This window comes from Copadichromis virginalis, linkage group LG7, assembly GCF_057382275.1.
Source record: "Copadichromis virginalis isolate Kocher_CV1m ecotype Utaka linkage group LG7, C_Virginalis_male_GT1.1, whole genome shotgun sequence".
NCBI classification, from domain to species: Eukaryota; Metazoa; Chordata; class Actinopteri; order Cichliformes; family Cichlidae; genus Copadichromis; species Copadichromis virginalis.
This window is the reverse complement of record NC_140624.1, coordinates 25,851,842-25,871,559: the sequence shown is the minus strand read 5'-3', so window position 1 is coordinate 25,871,559 and position 19,718 is coordinate 25,851,842. Positions and strand designations below refer to the sequence as shown.

The 19,718-nt window shown below is 38.5% G+C and overlaps 3 protein-coding genes across 3 annotated transcripts in view; 1 reads left to right on the top strand and 2 right to left on the bottom strand.

The window, feature by feature from the left end:
• LOC146705125 (peroxisomal succinyl-coenzyme A thioesterase-like) overlaps positions 1-4,936 on the bottom strand; it is a 28,493-nt gene extending 23,557 nt beyond the window's left edge. Inside the window, exons 1-8 of the mRNA XM_085462712.1 lie at positions 4,671-4,936; positions 3,792-3,993; positions 2,635-2,734; positions 2,368-2,558; positions 2,118-2,287; positions 678-797; positions 356-438; positions 146-239 (exon numbers count right to left, since the gene is read on the bottom strand). Coding sequence (XP_085318838.1) covers positions 146-239; positions 356-438; positions 678-797; positions 2,118-2,287; positions 2,368-2,558; positions 2,635-2,734; positions 3,792-3,987 — 954 coding nt within the window. The 5' untranslated portion in view covers positions 3,988-3,993; positions 4,671-4,936. The remainder of the gene's footprint in view (positions 1-145; positions 240-355; positions 439-677; positions 798-2,117; positions 2,288-2,367; positions 2,559-2,634; positions 2,735-3,791; positions 3,994-4,670) is intronic.
• A 932-nt stretch (positions 4,937-5,868) lies between these two features.
• LOC146705124 (uncharacterized) lies at positions 5,869-11,810 on the top strand. The gene is made up of 13 exons (XM_085460985.1): positions 5,869-5,887; positions 6,822-6,992; positions 7,666-7,691; positions 8,235-8,267; positions 8,364-8,453; positions 8,865-8,936; positions 9,045-9,133; positions 9,246-9,348; positions 9,608-9,710; positions 9,790-9,842; positions 9,951-10,029; positions 10,251-11,116; positions 11,225-11,810. The coding sequence occupies exons 1-12, from the start codon at positions 5,869-5,871 to the stop codon at positions 10,784-10,786; spliced, it is 1,374 nt and encodes a 457-aa protein (XP_085317111.1). The 3' UTR covers positions 10,787-11,116; positions 11,225-11,810.
• A 1,118-nt stretch (positions 11,811-12,928) lies between these two features.
• On the bottom strand, positions 12,929-17,779 carry LOC146705123 (uncharacterized). The gene is made up of 6 exons (XM_085462711.1): positions 17,679-17,779; positions 16,056-16,963; positions 15,690-15,786; positions 15,206-15,316; positions 14,591-14,757; positions 12,929-14,258 (listed from the first exon to the last, which is right to left on the bottom strand). Exons 2-6 carry the CDS (start codon positions 16,928-16,930, stop codon positions 13,211-13,213), a joined length of 2,298 nt encoding a protein of 765 aa, XP_085318837.1. The 5' UTR covers positions 16,931-16,963; positions 17,679-17,779; the 3' UTR covers positions 12,929-13,210.
• Positions 17,780-19,718: the final 1,939 nt, after the last annotated feature.

The following is a 19,718-nucleotide window of genomic DNA, read 5'->3' as shown; positions in this document are numbered from 1 at the left end:
CAGGAATAATTACGGGGTTGGTGTGAATGGCTACATTAGATGAATCCAAAGGTGACTTTTAATGCACAAAATATAAGCATGGATTTATTGTCTCTCGTGTGTAAGGGCTTTAAGACAGAAATATGCTTTAGCTGGTGGTACCCACATTAACTTTGAGTGAAGGGTCGGTGGGGATGGGCAACAGCAGATCTCGCCAGATCACCTCGTTCTTTTCACTGAAGCGAGTCTTTTCACCATTTCTGATGGGACAAAAAATTAAAAGGGAAAGTTAAAAAGGATTATTCTAACATCTTTCAATATATTAGATTTCCAATTTGGCTTTAACTAAAATGTAACTGACAACACGTAAACTTACTTCTGAAAGAATCTCAATATTTCTTCCACAGATCCATCAACTGGCTGCACATGACTCCCACTGATACAGACTGCAGCACTGAGCTGGAAAAAAAACACATAAAATACACAGATGTTATCAACTGACAAAAAGACCTGATTAGGAATAAGATGGGTAGACAAGAATATTCTAAGAAATGATGAAGTTGCAATTTGCCAAAACCAGTGACTTTAAAAACACAGCCAGTGGTCAACCTATTTCTTCATCCTGACCATGCATTGTTGCTGAAAATAGACTGATGTTGATTTTCCAGCTCCAGTGTCACTATAAAAATATGTCTTACTTTTATAACTTCAGAGTAAACAGCCATCTTGAGGGTGATACTGGTGCCAAAGGAAAGACCTATCATGGCGATCTTGCTGCCGCAGACCTGAGGATGTTGCTGCAGGACTCTGTAGGCTGTCTGTAGGTGGAAAAATATATCAGACAACAGGTAACACCAAAACCAGGACTTTCATTTTGATCTTTGAGGTTAGATAAACAAATTCTTCAAGAGGATTTTTAGGGCCAGGAAGTGTCAAACCCAATTCCTCAAAACATAAAGGTACCAACATAATTACTAGGCAAAACACAAAATCTTGTACAAAAGTCAAAAGATATAAACTAAAACTGAGAATGACAGAAACCATAGTCCATGGTATATCATCTATATTTTAAAAATCATGCAGGGACCATGCATGCCATAACACCTGAACAACAAATTTTAATTGATTTTAAACGTTTTAAACTAAAACAACTTCAACACTTTTCATTCTCGTTTCTGTGGTCTGATTAAAGACGTGTGTGAAAGAGAATGACACTTTGAGACAGTTTTTCATGGGGCTAGTTACCTATAAACACACACACAGCATAGTGACAGCAGCTTCAAGGGCAGTTTGCATTTCAGTATTTGAAATTAAAGAAACTGAAGATCTTTTAAGGCATACATGATTTGAGATGATCAGATGTCCCATTTCTTTGTGGCATCTCATGACATCACCCAAATGTTTTATTCAGTCTTAATCAACCTGACATGAATCATGGTGCATCTAAAAGCCCAGAGCTTTGTAGCATTCAAAGTATTTCAGGCTGTAAACTGTCTCGCTGTCATTCTAACTTCATCTGGTTTACATTATACAGAGATTTCTGAGCTGTTTTCATACATCAGAAAGGTTAAGAGAATTTAACCAAGGACAAAGATAGTGCTTGGGTAGGAAATGCTGGAGGCAGGATGCTGTTGCATGCATGTAATCAGACATTGCAGAGACTTTGTTTGAGGAAAGTGGCATTAAAGATCATTTAATATCAGATCCAAAATGCATGACTACTTCATTTTTACCACAGACTCTATGAAAACCGATTTTATTCACTGATGTACGCAACAGTATCAAGAAGTCTAAGTGTATTAAAACATACCTTGTTTTCCATGATCCATATGGTGATTCATCTGGTTGCAAAAAGACATGTATGGAAGTCTGTGGAATGGACCTGAAATCCTTCAGTCTATGACATCAGTAAACATTCTTGTTTGGCTTTTGGCTTAATTGCTTGTTTCAAGTCTTTTTGAAGACAATATGATTTTGTAAACTACAGTCTTCATTGGAGTCAAAAAGAAGGATAACTCAGGTGGAAGCCCAGGGTGGTCAACATTGCTATAGAGGTGAAAGAGACTAGCTGAACCCATCTCCTTTTTTTTTTTAACGTTGTTTCCTTGTAACCAAAACATTAACTTTGTTAGATGTACCTCAAAATACTGGTTGTCCACCATCTTTCCAGTTTCCATGGTGATTTTAGCGGTCAGGTAGTCGATGGCCATACTAGCGAATCCATGAGAGGCCAAGAGCGCTGCACGGTACTCCACAAACTGCCCTCCACCCCCCCATAGATCCAGCAGGCCAGGAAAAGGTCCAGGACCTTAAGACAAGTTAACAAACATGTGCTGATTTAATTTACACCCACAGGATATCTCACTGTGGACCTTCTTCAGGACTTACCCGAGGGCAGAAAAAGGGCTGCGGTGAGTCCACCTTCTGTAACTGGAATCCTACGCACACCAGGTGCCATATACCAGCGCTCCACCGCCACACCAGAGAGTGGCACCAGATCTGCGAAGCCCTCTGTCTGGTGACCCTGGTAAACAGAAATTGTGACCTCCATGGGAGTCTGGATGTTCTTCTTTCGCATCCTGAGGAGAGATGGGAGAATTATCTATGGTGCCAATACTGGATTCTGCGTTGGTGTCATCTCCACAAAAAGACTACCTCAGTCCAGATTTGCTGCCTGGAATTGGTCTGAAGCTCCACAGTAGACCCATCTGTTCGACTCCGGAATATGTCCCACCTATACTGGGATCCTCTGAAACTAAAAAAAGTCAAATAAAACACAATCTTTTAGATACGTGCACATAGGGGTGGGCGGTATAAATGGTATATGGTAGAAGCGATATGAATTTGGCCAACGGTAGAGATTTTGACTATACCTCGGTCGTTGTGTCCTTGGGCAAGACACCTCACCTACCGCCTACTGGTGTTGGCCAGAAGGGCCGATGGCGCGATATGGCAGCCTCTTCTGTCAGTCTGCCCCAGGGCAGCAGTGGCTACAACTGTAGCTTGCCTCCACCAGTGTGTGAATGTGTGTGTGAATGGATGGATGACTGGGTGTGTAAAGCGCTTTGGGGTCCCTAGGGGGGACTAGTAAAAGCGCTATACAAATACAGACCATTTACCATTTTATACCGCTCTACCGCGATAGCGCATGTTGATGGTATCATCAATCTGCGCCTGTCTTGGTCGAAAGCATTGCAGCGGCTGCAAGCAATATCATCTGCAACTTTTGCCGGGCGACAGTAATAGCCAAGAGATAAAGCACCTTTTGTTGACGACAGTTATGTAATTAACTTTTTAATTACCTCATTACATTATGTTATTTCTGTCATCTATAATCCCAAATTTGGGGGTAGCTTTCATGGCTACCATTTTTTTCTGATAATAAGGCGCACTGGATTGTAAGGGACATTATGTGAAACATAACAGTCAGATAAGTCAAATTTTACTCAACTCATTCTTCTTGCTTCCTCTCCCCCCTAACACACACACACACACACACACACACACACACCTGCCCTCTCACATCATCCATAAGTGACTGAGACAGGACTCTCTTCTAGATACTCTAAACCCACCGGCACAATGTACATTTCAAATTCCTTTAATTTTAAATATGTTCATATTGTCTATTTTGTAAAATAGTCAGATTGTCTATTCTTATTTAATTCACTTAATGTACAGAATTCACCTGCTTGCTGCATACATGCTACTACTGCACATTCACCTATTGTATATATTATATATAATGTCTTTCTACATCTTTCTACATTTTCTTCTCTTAGTTTTCTAGGTCTCAGTACTGAACAATGTACCATTGATGGTCCCTGTGGTATCAGCAGTGTAGTGACCAAACGCTTCCCAGCTGTGTCCATCTTCACACTGGTGCAGGGCACGGATGGTCAGTTGGGAACCAGGCAGGGCATTCTGGACGAGGACAATGAATTTCTCATCCATGAGCCCTCTGGATGGCTGAACCGACAGCTTCACACAACACTGCTTCCTGTCCATCCTGAACTAAATACACAAACATATTACTTGACTTGGATTTGGAATTGAATCACTCAAGCATTATATGCATTTGTATTAAATACAGTTCCGATCAAAAGTTTAAGACTACTTGAAAAATGGCAAAAAAAAAATCATATTTTGCATGGTTGGATCTGAACAAGTTTCAACATGAAAACAAGAAGAAATGGGAGTGAAAGAAAACATTTTTGGGGCATGCAATTTATTGAAAACAACATTTAAATTAAAACAGCTATTTTACAGCTGATCAAAAGTTTAAGACCACACCTCCAAAAAACGGACTGGACCTTTAACATGACTGACACCTCTACTGTAGAATGTGGTCAATAACAAGAACAACTGTTACATTTTGTTTTTCCTTTTTGCAATTATTCAGTGTCATTACTGTGCTCCACTGATCTACGCTGTATACCTTAAAATGCCAAAACATTTGAAATTTTTGGGCAAGTCATTAAAATACTAGTTTTTGCTGGCGACCTGTCTGGAACCTATATTAATTTTATTACACATGTATTGGAAAAAATATAATACTAAATGAAATATAGTGACCTGAATGTAAGTGATATAACAGACCCTGATAGTAGTCTAGCACATCAGTGGAAAAACACATTTAAGTCTCAATGACAGCTGCATAAACATTGTAGCGAATGTGGAACATTTCTTACCTTTATTTGTTAAATCACGTGAACAACTTCCTGTTAGCAGCAGACCTTTGAGCTGGTGTCTTCGGGTTTGTTGCTTCTCCGTCGATTTTTGGTCTGCAAGTTCCCTATAAGGGTCTTAAACTTACCGAAGAATCTAGCTTTAAAAGTTGAGTCAACAAAACTGCGAACTCAAAGCTTCCACACAAGCTGCGTGAAAGGGAGCTACAGTCTCCTCCTACAGGGACGTGCTCACTAGTGATGCGCGAATCATGAACGAATCGTTCAATACTCGAGAATGACTTTACTGACTCATGAATCATGATTCATGAATCATGATTCACAAGCCCAACTGACTCACTGACTTATCCCTGTTGCTGTTAGCAGAAATGTATCTAGCTTATAATTAAAATTGTGGAGAAAAAGACAACATCCAGTATCGTAACAAAAAAATTTCTGCTCTGAACTGGAAGAAAAAACCCTGAGTAGAAGCTCACATCAAGAAAATAGCTCCTCGGTTCACAGTAGCATCGCTCTGCTAAGATGCTAACAGCACTTTGAGCTACTCACTCCCTCCCTCCTGTGCTGAATCATAGAGCGAACGAATCACTCAGGACTCACTAACGCCCTCCCTCCTGTGCTGAATCGTAAGCGTAAGCGAATCACTCAGGACTCGCTCACCCTCTCCCTCCTGTGCTGAATCATAAAGCGAACGAATCACTCACTCACTCACCCCCTCCCTCCTGGCTCACAGCTTCTTCTTTTTCTTGGTTGTCAACCAATGTTAAGGCGCATTACCGCCCCCTGGCTCACAGCTCAGTGGACATTTAGATGAGAAAATATATATTTAACACATTTAACGAAAATACTAATAAAATAAAAAATGAAAAATATATTAAAATAAAATAAAATGTTTATTAAGCAATTTTGATAGGAAATTGCTTAATTTTAGAAATGTTTTTGCTCTTTTTTGTTTCTATAAAATAGTGGTTTTCTTTTAGAATCATTCATCTTAGCAGTAGGATTTACATGAAAAGAGAAACAAATTGAGTTTGAGTGAAAATGTACATTTTTTGCACTCTCTGGTCGACTGACTCAGTGAATCAAATGACTCAAATATCGATTCACTTTGGTGAGTGACTCATTAAAACTCGATTCAGTAAAAATAATCAAATTTATCATCACTAGTGCTCACTACCATGTATACGCCGCTGGACACAAGATGGCGTTATCAGACAGTGGTAAGCGTTCATAATCTAGGGCACCCAAGGGAAAACTTAAAAATAGTCATCATTCAGGGCTTCATGTGATCAATAGAGAATTATACTAAAATATTAATAGTCAACCTTTATAAAGTGGAAACACTGCTGTAGTCATTTACTGAAACATCTAAAAACAAAGGTTAATGCAGTGTGGGGCAAATACAGAACATGTACAAATCTAATTGTCTTAAAAGTCACGCACACACAAAATTATCTTGAGCAGCTTGCTTGAAATTTAAGTTTTTTCATCAATTGTTCTCAAGGCTTCTTGAAGGGATTTGCAAACTTTTTCTTTAGGTGTTTTTGCTATTTTACTGCCATGATGATCCCATGCTGCTTTAAAAACAGTGAAGCCATTGTCATGCTGAAAAATGAAGCCAATGATGTACATTCAAGAAGCTGACTGCTTTGAAAGATCCCCAAACCACTTCCTTTAATGTAGTTGGCTGTAGATATACTGTTGTACCTCTCCCCTAACTTCCAGTCTACATATTGATGCTCATTTGGAGGCCTGCCATTTCTTCACTTGTTAGAGTTGGATGTCTCGAGACTGGTCTTAGTCTCGAGACCACTTTTATGTGGTCTTGTCTTGGTCCCGACGGACTTTGGTGTTGGTCTTGGTCTCGCTGTCTAGGTCTTGCTTTCTCAGATCGACATAGTGGTCGGGAGATTTGGAGTCAGTCAACAGTATCCATGACACACATCATCACGTTCGATAATGTGTCATGCACAAAAGCATCAGCTCTAAGAGCCGTGCTTAGAGAGTGCTTTATAGTGAATCATAGTGGACTCCCATTGAGCGAGAGCCAGCTCCTCACTTAATTTCCTTTCGCTGCTCAGCTCTCACACAGTGGCTCAGCTGGACGATCTGATTTCCTCGTGTCAGCATTGTTCCCACATCATCATAATTAATGTTGTTCCAGGTTCAACATTGCAAGTGACCAATCACCTTCTTGTGACGTCATTCCTTTGCGACTTCGAAATACCCGCCTTCGATTATTTCGAAATACAAGTGAAGAAGCGAAAAACCGCCGCCTGTCCGCCGAATTTGAAGTCAATTTAGGATACTTTCCTTTAATAAACGGTAAGCATTATACATATGTTCCTCACTTGGCTTGCTGTTTGTTTGCTAGCGATAGGCTACTTGACGACAGCATTAGCTAACCAGTGTTCCCCAACTTTTTGGGTGTTTCGTGGCCCGGGGGTTGGGTCAGGCAAAATTGCAGTAGCTTCCCTGATCATTTTACAAACATAAGTGAAGAGAATCTGGACTAAAAGGCCTAGACTTATGGTTGTGTGCTGAATCTATGAATCAAACTATCACCTGGAAACATAATTAACTGGTCCATAGCTGTGAAACTGGACATGAGTTCTTGATTCTATGGAGATTAACAGTAATCCAGAAATTTACAAATTTGTCCCAGGGACATCGCGTAAATGTTGTCCCAGGGACATCGCGTAAATGTTGTCCCAGGGACATCGCGTAAATGTTGTCCCTGGGACATTGTGTAGAAGTTGCCCTGGGACATCGTGTAAATGTTGTCCCTGGGACATCGTGTAATTGTTGTCCCTGGGACATCGTGTAAATATTGTCCCTGGGACATCGCGTAAATGTTGTCCCTGGGACATCGCGTAGATGTTGTCCCTGGGACATCGTGTGATAGCTTGTAAATAATGGAATGAAAATTATTGATTGTTATTAACTTGTGAAAAAGAAGTGTAACAAATCCACATGTTATGTTCTTACACCCTTACAGAAACTGTGACTCCTTCACAATGTCAGGTAAATGTCAACTCATGTTGAATAATCAACCAATCAAGCCTTTTATTATCACATGCAATGTTACACGTACAACTGCAATGAAAATTTCACCCCCTTCTGACCATACATATATTGCTTAAACATCACATTGGGAAGACAGGTCGGAAACAGTTAGGAAGGTCAGAAAACAATTTAATTAATAGATGAGGGGAGAGGAGGAGAAAAAAGAACTACAACCAGACAAAGCTCCTAGAAGACTGAAATGGATGATGGTTGCAGCATGCAAAAAGAAAATGATATCTGTTGACTACAGCATATGCTTTCTCACAGATTACCTTGTGGGAGTAGCTGGACCAAACTCTATTGGTATTTCAAGTTTGAAATCCCTGTTTGATCAGACTAACATTTCAGATGAGGTACCTCTTGACATAAAAATCCTTTTATGTTGTCATAAAACTAATGTTAAATTCTGCTTTAAATACACTTTATTGTACAATTTACTTAATGAATCGTGTTCCTTAGTTCTGTTTTTATTTATATGTATTTATTTATTTGTTTTATAAGGTAATAGATGGCCTAATCTATTTGCAGTGTGAGGTATGTTGAAAAGCTTGTTTGATCATAATGACATAGCATGTTTACGTTTTTTGTAATGTATTTGAAAACATAGGTGTATTTATGTTATTTTTATAGAATTTCCCTCACATTTATCCAATACCAAGCCAAATCACTGGAAAAATTTTGGATGGGTCCACAAGAGCACAAAGTGCATACTTTTTGAAGGTATGACTTGGACTGTGGTAACTATGTTCTTATCACAAAGGGTTTATAAGTTGCCACTATAAACAAACAGCATTTTCCAAAATTGAAGCCTTGTCAGAAGAACCTGAAAAATACCTTTCTGAAACCTTTTCTGTGTAAAGACTTGTTCAAAAGCAATGCACACAGATTAAAACATTTCTGTCTTGGCCAACTGATAAAGAACACCAAAAATTGAGTGGTGCGTGTTGAGTCTGTGGTCTTGATTTGTTTTGTACACACTATAGAAATTAATTAATGTAAACCAAAAATGACACTTTCTATATGTTTGTGTATCTGCAGAATTAATTACAAGTCTCACCTGACAAGCTTTTGCAGTTTTGCAGTGTCATTCTTGACAGAAAAACATACTTGTCACATTATTTTTATTTCCAGAAAAACATCTTTCAGATGTATGAGAAATTGATTGGAGCCTGTCTGGAAAACGGCAGCCACTGGACCTTGTTTGTAAGTTGCACAGATTTTGCACTCTCTCTAGTGCATGATACTTTTCAGTGTCCCTCATTAGGAAAGCTCAAGGCCCAAGCCTACCATATCCATCTTTTTACAAAACAGTTTTGTGACATACCCAAGAGGACCATAGTCTATATGAATTCATTTGGCGAGTCGGAGGTCAGAAAAAGTGCGGTGTTGAAAAACTGGAGGTAATTAATTAACATATTTAACATAACATATTTAATTTAATTGAAATCATTACCGAACGTGGTTATTGATTTCTCTATATGCTTTTTATTTGTAATAACTGCGATCTCTCAGCTCATTTGCTTCAGCAAGAGGCTGCACTGGAGAGTGGACCTTGTCACATGTGAGCCACCCACATCAACAGGATGGGAACTCATGTGGAGTGCATGTCATAATGGTACTGAAAACCATAGCTTTAACCTATATAAGTAATGTTTACATTTTTGCCTATTCAGTTTTTAAAGCCTTAGAGGCAGGATGGTAAAATCTCAATTTTTTTTGTAGATTGAACCATTTCAGCAGTAATGCTTTGCTTTGGTTGCTCTGTTTTTTGTTTTTTTTTCTCGGGGGGGGGTTAAAAACAAACAAACATTTCTTTGTTAATCTAATTCTTTTTGTTCTTTTTTTTTTTTTTTTTTTTCTTCGTCAATTATTAGTTTGCCCAATCTCTCATTGACGGTAAAACACAAGTGGAGGAGTACAACACTGAAATCACAAAGCTCAGGTCCCGACTTTGCCACTACTTATTTTCCTCAATAGGTAAAGATAAAATTAGCTGCCTTCTTTTTCTCTAACATTGGAAAATGTAACTTGTACTTAAACAAATTATATTTTGCAGATCGAACTAGGAAGTGCAGTCAGTGCTGGTGTGTGATTGCAGCCAAAGACCGGGTACACTATGACATGTCCTTAGCCATATAGATTGTTTATTTAATGGACTTTGTTCATTTGTTTTTTGTTTGTTTATTTCTTCTTCTTTTTTTTTTTTTTAATTCACAGGTGCAGTGCCAGAAATGTGGTGCATACAAGCACATGCGTTGTTCAAAGTCTGTTTGTGGCATCTGTATCTTCTGTGAGAGTAAGTCACAATATAACTAAACAATGTCCAAAAATGTTTAAAGTGAATTTTTTTTTCGTAATTTTGCCTTTGCACACCAGGACTGTGTAATTAAAGTGGACGTTTCAAGATCCAGTTTTTACACAAAACTATTTTAGACATAACTGTGTCGTATTGTGGGGATTTCTCTTCACAATTAAATTGATATAGTGCTGTTTATATCATTCTTCTTTATGTAACAGCACAGTGCAGCACAGCAGAGGGAAAGGAGTTGTGCAGCATAGTGGGTGGCTATACAGGAGGAGCAATAGAAGTAGCCAGTGAAGAATGTCATCAGGGAAAGCATCAGGCAGCGAATGACAAAGGAAAAGTTCCTAAGGGAGAGAACATCTGCAGCAAATCGACAAGTAACAGTGAGATAGGAAGACTGACAGTCAGAGATGAAGGTACACAGACTGAAGACAAAGAAAAAGAAACAGAAGTATACGGCACAAGTCTGAGTACAGATAATGCTGCTGCTGATGATGTTGACAGGATCGATGCAGATACAGAATTCCAAACTGATTCAGAAGGAACTAGTACAGTTTACAGAGTGCATGGTCGCTTATCTGTACCAAGCTCAAAAAAGAAAACCTACACAATAACAGAAGACGAGATCAAGCGCAGAATCAACGCAGAGAACATGTCAGTTCATGTTTTCAGAGGTTTGATTGGGGTAGATATACATTTCGTGATTTTGATGTCACCTGAAATAAATCCGGGTTACTCGTATCAATGAAGTGACAATGTGGCTGGAAATTGTGCATTTGCTGCAACATATACACAATTACACCATGTAAACAAAAGCATTTAACTTTGTGCGCGTGTGTGTGTCTCTCTCTGCTCTTTTGGTGTTTGCACTTTTTCTTTTTTAGGGCCGTAAAGCCAAACTGCCCGCAATGATTCTTGACAGGCCTAAGAAGGCCAAAACTAAAGTAACAGTGTTTAGTGTTCTGAGTGAAGAGGAGGCTGGGGAGCTAGCCCTCGGGTTTGCCGGAAGATTGGCCTGCGATGTCACAACAGACATGGTCTGTAAAGGCATCGACCATTCAAGTGCTGATATGACAAAGTAAGTTAGTAAAACAATATGAAAGTTGTATCTTTTTTGGTATTATTTGTCATTTCCCCGTATTTGGGTTATTGGTGTAACATTGTTAATCTTACTTTCTAATAACAGACAGACTCTTCTCAAAATCCAACACAATCTTAAACATGAGCTGACTGATTCCTCAACCTTCAGTTTGCTGACACACACCTTTGGCCCCGCTGCACTGGATTCTGTCATTTCATTCCTGTGTGAAAAACTTGATCTTGTCTCTTAAATAATGAAACCTTTTGTGACTTTTGTTTGTTCTGTAAATCAGAATCTTGAAAATTGTTCATTGTTGTTCTAAGTTTGTGTTAACTATTTGGCAAAAATGATTGGTTCCTAATCCAAACAGCATAATGACTGTTCTAACACATATCTTAAAAATGCTACAAAGAAAGAAAATTATCACATGTGTTTCAATATGAATGTAATTGTGTCACACTCGGTTTGTAGTAACTTTCCTGTTTTATTTTGAGTTTTGGTATGTTTACACTGTTATTTTTATTTCCCGTGTGTTCGTCTTCCCTTATTAGTTTTACTGTATTTAATTAGTCTGATTTAATAACTTATAATTATTTACTTTCCAGTGTTTATATATGCTCCTCGTTTGGATTATTGTTTGTTTGAGTTCTGCCTGTCTTTTCTATTAAAGATTTGGACTTTTGGACTATTAGTGGACCTCGTAGGTTTTTATTCTGTTCAATTGGTAATTGACTGGGTTTAATTTAGTGGCCTGGAAAACAGGCCGGAGGGGTCTGGTCATTTTAACCCCCTAAGACCCGAAATCTTCCATGGCATGCATTTTTAATTTCTCTTTGATATTTGGGCCGATTGGAACCCGATGAATGTAAAAAGAAAGAATTACCAGGTTTTGTTTTTTTTACCTAATTTTTGTTTCTGAGAAAAATGAGAGCCACATATGAGGACATTAATTTGAAATTTCGATAGAACAGTTGCAGTATAATGTCCTCATAACTGTATATCAGGCACTTGTTGATCAAGATTTAGTATTTTGGTCTAAATAACCCAAAATGTGATGTCCACATGTGTGGACGCCAGGCTGGAGTAAAGTGTTAGAGCTATTTATGCCTATGTAAACTTTTATACACTGGTTTTTACCTGTCTTGTTTCAGAAAGGTTTAAAAGGGTGATGTCCACAGTTTGTTTATTTGTTTGAATTCCACATATTTTATTAAAGTAATTGAGCTTGAACACAGAAAAAACTGAATCAAATAATCATAAAATCAAATCACTTGCACTATACTGAAGTCTAATCTACTCTGAGCTAATGCCGGTTTCCAACACTAATGATCGGGTGAAGGAGAGAGATGAGGGTGTGCACGGCCACTGGTGCTCTTATCCCTGTTCTTTGTGATACAATCCAACAGGAAAGCAGTCAAACCCTTGGACATTAGCCAAGTTAACGTTCACAAATATATACACACAGAGGAACTCTGAGCCCCAATGTCAGCATTAGCACAAACATGCCACTTCATACCAAATCTCAGTGTGAGGTCAGGTGTTAGTCTCATTCCATTATTCTGGCTATATTTTCTTACTCATTACTATTAAACTTATACTTAAGACTAACTATTAACAAAATCACACCCCAATAACTCTGTTATTACACTTTGTATTTAATCATAAAAAGGCTGGATGTTGAAACCTTTTACTTCTATTTTGTATGAGCCAGGATTCTCAACAGCTGATACTCTATGTCCAAAAAGTGACAGGTATCGTTTTATGGAGCAAAAAACTTAAGAGCGCATATTTTATAAATAATACCAACAATTACAAATGCAGACCTTTAATAGTAATAAGTAATCCTTTATTTATAATGCATAGCAATATAAAAATAGTAACATATGAAAATATTACAATGGGCACAGATGAATTTGTATCAAAAACAGCAACCAAGCCAAAGTAATGAATAACACACATAAATAACTGCTTGAGAGACCAAACAATTTCTTTTCAACTGTTCCTTGGCAGAAAGTTAAGACAGCTATTCAGCTTTAGGTTTCAATAAACAGAAGTAATGGATGCAGTCCCTTTGAAATGTCACACAAAAGTCTACTTGTGCATATACTTAGCTTTAACTCTTCTCTTTTTTGTTTTGTATTCCAAAAGGTTTTCATTTTCTCCAGAGGATGTCTCTCTTTCAGTGGTTATCGACTGTTCACATTCATTTTCACAGACTGTTGGAATGTCGATGCTGGCCGAACGTTTCTTGCTAGAATACAATGGCCTAATTTTGCGTGCATTCTCTGTCGTCTTTATTTCGTACTGGCATATACTTTTGCCTACTTGTTTTGTTTTTAAGACATTTGTATGCAGTTCATCTATCATTGGAGTAATACCCTCTGGAATGAATGCCCACTGTTTAACTGTGTCTAAAACAGCATTTAGTTTTCCAACTGCATCTTCTGTGCATTTTTTGTCTGTGCTTTCAACTACAGGAGTGTCATTCAAAGTTGATAGAGGACTTTTCAGAGAGTTTTTCATTTTTTTAAAATGGCTACAAGCCACCTTCAGGCAAGCACATGTGTTATAGTGAGAGAACGTACAACAAGTGCACTGAAGTGTTTCAGCCGATGCAAAAAAACACAGATTTCCAAACAAACTTGGCATTTTTATCACTTTCAAGTCCTCACAGTGTACAAAGTAATGCCTTTCTTTCACTGCAATTCTTGCCAAGGTAGAAATGTCTGTTTCCATGTTTGGATAGATGTCATTGTCAGCCTCTGCTAATTTTGCAAGTAACACTAGATGCTTGCAAAGAAGTCCTCGTAAGCCATATGTACAGTTGCAGTAGGACTCAACAGGGCAGACATCATACACCATGTCTTCTCTTGACTCAGATGGGACTTGATATGCATTAACTCCATGGCTGTTCTTGACTGTAATTTTAAGAGCCCAACCACTTTCCATCAGTCTTGAAGCAGAGTCTGAAACTTGAGACAAGGGGTCAGCAAACCTGTTTTTCATGCGGCCCACATCTTGCAGGGTTTTTATGACTGAGAAGTAGTCGTCGGCCTTCCCTAGGAGCACTTCAATCAGATCATCCAGACGCCTATTCTTGTAGCCAGATAAAAACTGGTATTTCAGGCGGTGGAAAAATCTGAAAAACAGTTATTTGAAATGATTAGTAACTGTAATTGAAGGAATTTAAAGTTTTAATCAAGACTGTATTATTTTTAAAAAAATTGGAATACCTATTGCACACGTCTTTTATAAAGGAATGCTCTGTGCCGGTTTAGCTGATTTAGGCAAATCCACCTACTCTGTTTTTTGTTGTGATAACATAAAAAACGCTGCTAGAATTTAAAGGATTTGCCTAAAACCTGTTCTGGCAATGACATGACGAACCTACTCAGTTTAGCCTCTTGGATTAAAGCATAATATCTTTTTTTCAGCAATACAATTGAATGAGGTCAAAATAATAAATCATACCTTTCAATCACATTGTTTGTTTCAGAACGAGCGTGACTGAAGCGACGGCCGTAGTCACACCACATGTGGCCAATGCCTTCCCAGTGCTTCTGAAAATACTGGCACACCAAAGGGTATTGCTTAAATGTCTGGCAGAACTCTGCTGATGTGGCTTTAAAGTCGTCCTCCTAAGAGAATTGGATGCAACAGAATATATTTCAATCCATTTAACAGACCTATTGAAATCTTTAATATTATGTATTGAAGCCCTTTTCCTTTTATTGAATAACATTAAGAATTTTAAGTTATTAATAATATGTCGTGTTTTTGTATTAAGAAGCAATTATTTCTTCCCTTACAATGGCTAAGAAGGAACACTAAACCTATAAGCATATTTGGTTTCAGCATCTGTCTGTGAAAGAATCCCACTCACAAGTTCTACTGCACAGTGGGTGACACAATGATGGTCTGCACAGCTTAAGTACTTGTTTTGATAAGCAAGATAAGAAGCCAGTTTTAGAAATTGTTTCAAAAATCTATTTTGTATCTCTCTGTAACTTTTTTTAGCAACTGAAAGTTATTATGCTCTTAGTGTAATCAAGAAATCAAAATGTGAAATAGACAAATTACACTTACAGATGTGCAAGCTTTCAGCTTACAAAAGAAAGAAATGATTTCATTTCTCTTTTGGGTGTTAGAAAGCCCATGGACCCCGGACTCTGATTTTGAAAGCCATCGATTAACAGCCTGTGAATGTAAGAGAAAAAAAGTTAATCTGGAGAGAGAGACAGAGGAGCAGCTGTACAAAAAGCATAAAAGAAAGCTGACGTCCAAAAATAACTTTGTCACTCACTGGACAAGAGGACCTGTGCATTACAGAAATCAACCAGGCAAACATATTTTTAAATGTCAAAAAGAGCTTTGGGAAGCAGCCACCAGAAGATGAGTGCACTGTGGTCTTAAATGGATGGACATAGTCACTCAACATTTTATCCCTTTATATTCATTAACCTGAGTAGGTGAATATCACAATGAGGCAAATCATGACAACAGGACCCTGTTGTAAAAATGTGTTTCAGGTGCATCTTAGACAACGTGAAAAGAAAACAATGTGGTTTACCTGCAAGACATGGTACCAGCATAGAAGGATAGCTGACTCTGGAAAAACCTTCTGCAAAGCATTTATTTCCGCAAAGTCTTTGTCAACCATAAATGCTCTACAGAAAAAAAGAAAACACTAAATGAGATTAAACAGTATGAAAATGTTTTTGCTATCTCAAAGCACCACTTCCAATGCCAAATTAAACATTTCAACTCACAAGTAGATATATAAAATACTGCATACAGCCTATAGGAATAACTTTAACAACTGGAAAGGAAAGTTTTTTGCAGCCCATGCTGCAGCTATAGCATTAGATTCTGGCATGTTATAACTTTTTTGAAAAGGAATTATTTCAAAATCAATAGCTGTCAATGTATTATTTACCTCGGGGAAGTTGGGAAATGCTCACAAACTATTCCAAGAACAGTTTCCAGGGTTTTCTGACTTTCGTTGCTGACAATAGCATAGGCCACAGGGACTCCATGCCCATGATCATCTCTTACAACGAGTGTGAATAAGGGAAATGAATACTGGTTAACGCAGTGCGTGGTGTCAACAAATACTAACCGTTTTGCATAGTTCTCCATGTTTGATTTCATTACAGGTGTCTGCAAAACAATCATTAGTTCTTGGTCAGATGTGTATGGTTGATAGAAGAGAACATGTTCTTGATGTTTTCCATTAAGTAAGGTATGTACACTTTGACTGTCTCCACAGTTAAAGTGCTTCTTCCTCATCATGCAGGTTCTAACACTGTCAATGTCACGTGGTGTGACAAAATGCTCTCTGTTGTGAAGATCTCTGTGTCCATGTTCTTTGGCCCATTTATGACATTCGGTTAGTATGATGGCTGGCTTAGTTCCAAGGGAAAGCAGTTCCTCAATCTTCCTCCTCAAATCACTGGAAATATTGTTGAAATGTGCGTCTTTTGGGTCCGAAGGATCATGCCCATCATGCTTATCATATGTACGCTGCACGATGACTGTGTGGTCTTTCCAACATTTGAGTACTTTAAATGAAACATAGGCCTTACAGCCCACTGCTCTGTAGCTGTTTCGACTTTTTTCCCCAGCTCTGATGCAGTTGAATTTGTAATAGTCTCTTTTCCTGTCTTTACCTGAGGCAACATTTAAACATTTATAATGTCCATGAAGGGTTAATGAGTTCAATTTTTCTAACACAACACTGAATGGGTCCTCCTGGCATTGTGACACATGCACACAAAGTTGTGTCTTTTCCAGTTCTTTTTTTTTCGTCATTCAGAACACTTCTTCTAATTATGTCGTCCATTTCTGGTGGAAAAATAACGAAGGTTTAATTAGTCAATATTCATTAATTCATTTTAACTTGTTGTGGGGTTTTTTGCAATACAATGTAAATATTAAATATAATATTTAAAAAATATATATATATAAAATAATATAAAACAAACAGGGGCTAAAAGAAGCTAAACTTTCATATGGTATGTCTCTGGCAACTTTAACATGATGTCCCAGGGACAACATCTACACGATGTCCCAGGGCAACTTCTACATGATGTCCCAGGGACAACATCTACACGATGTCCCAGGGACAACATTTACGCGATGTCCCAGGGACAACATTTACGCGATGTCCCAGGGACAACATTTACGCGATGTCCCAGGGACAACATCTACGCGATGTCCCTGGGACAAATTTGTAAATTTCTGGATTACTGTTAATCTCCATAGAATCAAGAACTCATGTCCAGTTTCACAGCTATGGACCAGTTAATTATGTTTCCAGGTGATAGTTTGATTCATAGATTCAGCACACAACCATAAGTCTAGGCCTTTTAGTCCAGATTCTCTTCACTTATGTTTGTAAAATGATCAGGGGAGCTACTGCAATTTTGCCTGACCCAACCCCCGGGCCACGAAACACCCAAAAAGTTGGGGAACACTGGTTAGCTAATGCTGTCGTCAAGTAGCCTATCGCTAGCAAACAAACAGCAAGCCAAGTGAGGAACATATGTATAATGCTTACCGTTTATTAAAGGAAAGTATCCTAAATTGACTTCAAATTCGGCGGACAGGCGGCGGTTTTTCGCTTCTTCACTTGTATTTCGAAATACTCGAAGGCGGGTATTTCGAAATCGCAAAGGAATGACGTCACAAGAAGGTGATTGGTCACTTGCAATGTTGAACCTGGAACAACATTAATTATGATGATGTGGGAACAATGCTGACACGAGGAAATCAGATCGTCCGGCTCAGCTATGCTCCAATCCTTCCGTATTGTGGCCAATCACATGCGAGGATATAGGATAATATCATTATGTGAAAAACAGAGAGCGTGAGAGACGCGACAGTCAAGTGGAGCGTGTGTCTGTCCTCTCAGTAAGTGAGTGAGACAGTAGACAGCGATGAGGAGGGCTGTGCGAGTGCATCGCAAAAACACATAAATATGCCTGACACCCGTAGACGAAGCAGCATCTGGCTGCAGATTAAAGACTTTTTTTGTCTCTGTCTTGGTCTCGATACCCTCTGGTGTTGGTATTGTCTTGGTCTCAGTTTAGGCGGTCTTGACTACAAGTCTATCATTTGTCCTCTCCTTGTTGAGATTTTGTTAGGCTTTTCTTATTTTATTTTTTTTCAAAGAACACACTACACACCATTCCAAGATATTCCAATTTTTCAGCCACTTGCTCTCTGGAAATCACCTTGTTGGTCCAAAAATACTAGTTTGCCTGTAGAACCATGTTATCTTTGGCATTTTTAATTTTGAAACAAAAAAAAAAAAAAAAAAAAAAAAAAAGGGGGGGAAAGTTTTTTCGCTCACATTGATCACCTTTTAAAGAGGAGATAAGGTACACATGCAAACATTTATATGTATATATGTATATGTATATACATATGTGTGTATACATGGTCTAACTACCTGCCCAAAAGCTATCTCAATGTGCCTGACGGTCCTTAACCCAACAGCAAGACCAATATCATTTCTTTTATGCAAGGACCTCCAGGAGGCCACTGGTGTGAATGTCTCTGACCAATTATAAACGGACTTCATGAGTGTGGCCTGAGGGCATGGCGTCCTCTTGTGGGCCCTGTGCTCATTGCCCGGGACAGTGTAAATCATGATTTACCACAGAACACAAGAATTGGCAGGTCCACAACTGGTGCCCTCTGCTTTTCATAGGACACCATCCATCATCTCATTAGGAGTTTGTCTTAGTCTTATCTTCCTTTATTTTTAGCCGTTTATCAACCTACACTCTCTTGGATGCTATCGAGCTAATCATAGTAACAACTACGTAAGGAAAAACAAGCATATTGAGATGAGTTAAGAGGTCAAAGGTCAGCAGAGACTGACATGGTGAAAAATGTCTTCAGCCACGCCTCTTTTCTGTCCAAAGAAACATGCACACAATGCCTGACAACACAGACTAATTAAAGACAGACAGACAGAAAAGCTCAGCAACTCATACATTTTATATTCACCAGAGTCACAGGTTATTCTGCTGACATGGGTGGGATGGGTGGGGAGTCTGAAAACCAAAAGACACAAAGGAGGGAACATCTGTGATCATGGGGACTGATTGTTTTCTCTGAAAAGTGAGACAAGACTGAAATGTAAGTGAAGTGCTTTGGGAAAACATACCATTTATTTTTGATCACAACAACTGATTTAATTTCATTTCTACCAGCTTACATAAGCTTTAACTGCCATTATTTTTTAACATGTTACTAAATGACTGGCTAGAACTGCCGTATATCAAAAGTACAGGCTAGTTGTGTAATGATTGTGGACAGTGTTTTCTTGGTGTTCCACAGGCCCTTTATGGCCAGTTCATGATGATCTGAACTCTAAACTATGTCTGAGTCATAATGCTAATGTGTATCCTGATATGGGTATAGTGTTTGATCTTATAGCTACTTTTAGCATGACAATGCATCATTTTAACAAGGTGAAATCTTCTCAGTCTGGCTTCCAAAACATGACGATTAGTGTCAATGGATTTTAGGTGCTTCCCCAGACAACAGATCTTAATGGAATGGAGCATCTTTGGGTTTTACTGGAATA